Below are 4,064 nucleotides of genomic sequence, written 5' to 3' on the forward strand. Positions count from 1 at the left end.
AAAAAAATGATAATTGCAATGCCACAGGAAAGCAACGTAGATATGAGATAGAGAAATGATCGAAGGAAAGCAATGCTACTTTCTGTTGGAGTAAATCTTCAGTAAATGATTTCACTCAAAATCCACAAGAAAACCAAACAAAAAGCAAGAATCAACCATAATCTAGCAGTTTCTTATGAAAGCAGGCACCCACCCTTCCTTCAATAAAGTCTTGTGTCCCTATATTGACAACAGTACACCCAACTGCCTTGGCAGAGTTCAGGCATAAGGTATGATTCTCATTCCTCTCCCATGGATTGAGCTCCCTCTTTGTATTGATAGCTCGTTCGTCAATTGTTCCAGGTACGGCAACATTAATAAGCTTACTGAATTAAGAAGCATATTTCATATTAGATATATAATGTAATGCTTAGCAAACATAGTGCATGTTTGGTACATGGTATTGGATGGGACTCAACAATATAAGAAATACAATTCTAGCTTCTTCTTCCTCAATAGTGTCCAATACTATCCAATCCTCTCCACCAAACATGTGAGTAATGTACACCTTGCAACCACAGATAATCACCAGATAAGAACTCCATCCTTGGCAATTTCGAAGAGATCATTTGTTGAAGGTTCTAGGGGAAGGTACTTCTTTAAGAATTTGTCTTCCGCAAGATAGTTATTTATATGTCCAACATATGATGCCTTCTCGGATTCACTTATTGTATGAAGCAGTGTAGAAGTTGGAGACTTGAGGAAAGCAGATGCATTTTTTGCACCACTTCCTCTCCTTTCTGTTGCAAGCGCTAGGAGTTTCAAATAAACCTGCAACAGAATGAAAACACTTCCCCGCTATATAAACAGAATAAAAAGAGATATAGAAAGCAAAGATTTAACTGCCAAATTACATCAGCCCAGTAGTCACAAAAGACAGAAGTAACACTGAAACCACTAAAATGAAGTTTTATTTGCCAGAAATTTGGTAAAAATAACAAGAAATATTTTTATATTTGATTCTTCGAAAGCTAAATATTTGACAAAAATTCACCAAACATTCATGAACCTATGGTTCATCACAAACCAAGTTTGTGGGAGCCCAAAAGATCACAAATAGATAAAAGAAAAAACCAAGTTAACAGCCACTCACCTTGGTAAATAATAAACTTCACTTTTTGGGGGGAGCGAAATAAAAGATTTTAGATTTAGACATTGAATGCTCTTTCTTATCCAACATTATGGGGACATAAAAAGAGAATCACAATCCTTCACAATGATTTTTATAAATCATGAAGTCAACGTTCTAGTGATGAAGAAAAAAGATTTATGTAGTCGACCCTAAATGTAGCGAGAATTAGTCTGTTATTGTATAAAGTCACAGATTAGGAGGGAAATTGATTAAAAAGAACCCTTAAAGTCATTGGATCAAGAAACTGCATTAACTTTGAGCCTCGTTTAACTTGTAAACATTTTACAATTTAAAACCTGGTTTTGAGCTAAAAGATTCATTCTCTTGAAATTCAATAAAACAAACAAAAATAGATTTGTGAGTGCTCATTTCCATGAACATTCTCAAGACACTTTCCATCAACCTCGTCAAAAAAAAAAAAAAAAACCAAGCTCTAAAAACACATACATGCAATAAATAAATGCATATAATCAGTATCTTTGTTTGTGGATTCACCCGAAGAAAGAGTTCGAAATCAACTTCGTCTCCCAAATTTTGATATGAATCCTGAAGAAATGAAGATCTTTCCTGCTCAGAAAGATTCTCTCGGATATGCTTTATCATCGACATTTTCGCCTGCAAGTCCGCCAGCTTCAGGCCGCCGCTAGTCTCCCTCCTCATCGTCATGAACTGCAACCGAAATCCCATTAATTTGAAATGTAAACCAAAAATTATATATTTAAAAAAACCATAGAAATTTGATTAAAAACTTACGTGGGATTTCAAGCTCCGTAGCTCTACTTGAGTGAACTGGTTCTGAAGCCATGGATCCGACACGAACACCCCAACATAACCAGCCATTCTTTAAATCTTTAGCTTTTACTTTCAAATTGAAATACAGATTATTTACAGAGAGATTAATCAAATTATAGAAGCAAAAGAACAGAAAGTGTGTTAGGAGACACTGGGGGACTGGAGGAGAGCTGTCAGCACCGCAAGTTCAAAGATGAATTTGAACTATGAATTCAAAATATTACTACAATTCCTTTTTGGGTGCTAACAGCCAATAAACCAACTTTTTGGATTGGAAAAATCTAATTTTTATTGCCAATAAGACAGTGACAGTTTTATGATTAAAGATAACTCTCTTAACGGTCACTTTGATTCCTCCCTTTTCTTTTCATACTAATTACTATCGCATGGATGAGGGGAAAGGGTTCATCACACTTCATTGAAATTATTAATCCTACTTTTGACTCGTTATTTCTCATGATTTCTAAATTTTAACGGGTTGAAACTAACGGACAAACAAGTTCTTTTTAAACAAATTGTATTAAAAAATAGAACATTTTATCTTTTGATCCGTTGAGAATTTACGAAATAGAGAATAACTGATGCACATTGTCGCATATTAAAATCGATGAATGTGAACCATAAATTTTGTTCGATCGCGCTACTGAGCCAGGAAAAAGCCAGGCTAAAAAACAGGCTAACTTGGCACTTCGTAAAAACTAAAAAATTGCCTTTTAACATCACACACAACTGGTTCATGACGTTTCTCTCTAGAAAGAAGCAAAATCCCCAAATCGAACCCTATGTCTCTGGCGTCGCTACGCGGCACTCTCGCCTACGGTGTCGTTGTCGCACGACCAACGATCTTCGATCGCTGTGAAAAGAAGGGCTACTGAGCCAGGAAAAAGCCAGGCTAAAAAACAGGCTAACTTGGCACTTCGTAAAAACTAAAAAATTGCCTTTTAACATCACACACAACTGGTTCATGACGTTTCTCTCTAGAAAGAAGCAAAATCCCCAAATCGAACCCTATGTCTCTGGCGTCGCTACGCGGCACTCTCGCCTACGGTGTCGTTGTCGCACGACCAACGATCTTCGATCGCTGTGAAAAGAAGGAGGCAACATCCATTACACCAAAAACCTCCTCGTATCCCTCAATTGAAAATCCAAAAAATCGAAAATCATCCCAAGCTTTCCAGCTCCATCTCCAATCGCCGTCACTTGCTGTCGCTAAACTCGCACAACCCACAGTATCCGATCGCCGTCAAACAACCGGACACCGGACACCAATTTTAATCACAATATCCGGTCGCCTATCATCAAGTATATTTTGCACTCGGACCTTTACTAACAATAAGCCAAGCATTTTCCATACTGTCTGTAATTGCGACTTTGTGAATTTGAAATTCGAAGATTACTTGTGGTTGCCTTGTCTGGGTTTGTTATTGGTAGTAATTGAAATTTGTTGTATTGGTCAATCATTGACTGCAAATGTGTTAGTGGTTTTTGTTTTTTTTTTTTTTCGTCGTAGAATGCTCGAAAGGAATTGTGGGTTTTGTCATAGTTGTTGGTCTAAAGACCATTTGTTTCCCGATTACAAAAGGAAACGACTTTGCACTCAATATTAGGGGTGTAAGCGGTTCGATTTTACCGATTTCTGGCAAAATTTCAAATCAAACCGTTTAAAACAGTTTGAGAAAAATTCAAACCTAAACCAAACCATTTTGAACGGTTTGAAAAAAATTCAAACCTAAACCTAACGGTTTGGTCTGATTTTAAACCGTCGGTTTCACCATATATTTTTTTGCCCGTCTACTTTTATGTTATTAATTCATTCAATTTAATATATATTTATATCTCACTAGTAATAAATCTAAAACAAACTAAACCCCTATTTGAACCAAATTTTTGGGACAAAAAAATGAAAATTTGGACTGTTATTCCACAAGTCCAGCCGCCTTTGTTATCTGCTATTTCATGTGTAGGACCCATCCTCCTCTCCAATAGTAAATTTTCTCATTATGATGATATGAAAAATATGGCTCAAACAGGAGCTAAATATATTTACTATAAATTTAAATATCAACTAAATTAAAGTGAAATCACAATAAATTAAAATATA

The 4,064-nt window shown here is 36.0% G+C and overlaps 1 protein-coding gene across 2 annotated transcripts; it reads right to left on the reverse strand.

The window, feature by feature from the left end:
* Positions 1-61: 61 nt before the first annotated feature.
* Positions 62-2,826, reverse strand: LOC111371284 (fimbrin-2-like). 2 transcript variants are annotated; one of them, XM_022993182.1, is made up of 4 exons: positions 1,925-2,826; positions 1,619-1,840; positions 569-810; positions 62-365 (listed from the first exon to the last, which is right to left on the reverse strand). In XM_022993182.1, exons 1-4 carry the CDS (start codon positions 2,009-2,011, stop codon positions 152-154), a joined length of 765 nt encoding a protein of 254 aa, XP_022848950.1. In that variant the 5' UTR covers positions 2,012-2,826; the 3' UTR covers positions 62-151. The 2 variants fall into 2 exon arrangements, with proteins under 2 accessions (XP_022848950.1, XP_022848951.1); XM_022993183.1 differs by having other exon boundaries at positions 84-365; positions 1,667-1,840.
* Between the last annotated feature and the right edge of the window lie 1,238 nt (positions 2,827-4,064).

This window comes from Olea europaea, chromosome 22 (assembly GCF_002742605.1).
Source record: "Olea europaea var. sylvestris chromosome 22, O_europaea_v1, whole genome shotgun sequence".
Classification (NCBI taxonomy): domain Eukaryota; kingdom Viridiplantae; phylum Streptophyta; class Magnoliopsida; order Lamiales; family Oleaceae; genus Olea; species Olea europaea.

What these genes read in the sequence shown, in the direction of transcription:
- LOC111371284 (XM_022993182.1), bottom strand. Translation starts at nt 2,011, where the DNA reads ATGGCTGGTTATGTTGGGGTGTTCGTGTCGGATCCATGGCTTCAGAAC. An exon ending in TACGGAGCTTGAAATCCCAC is followed by an intron (nt 1,841 to 1,924) that starts GTAAGTTTTTAA and finishes TTTCGGTTGCAG; the next exon opens with TTCATGACGATGAGGAGGGA. An exon ending in AAGGATGGAGTTCTTATCTG is followed by an intron (nt 366 to 568) that starts GTGATTATCTGT and finishes TTCTTAATTCAG; the next exon opens with TAAGCTTATTAATGTTGCCG.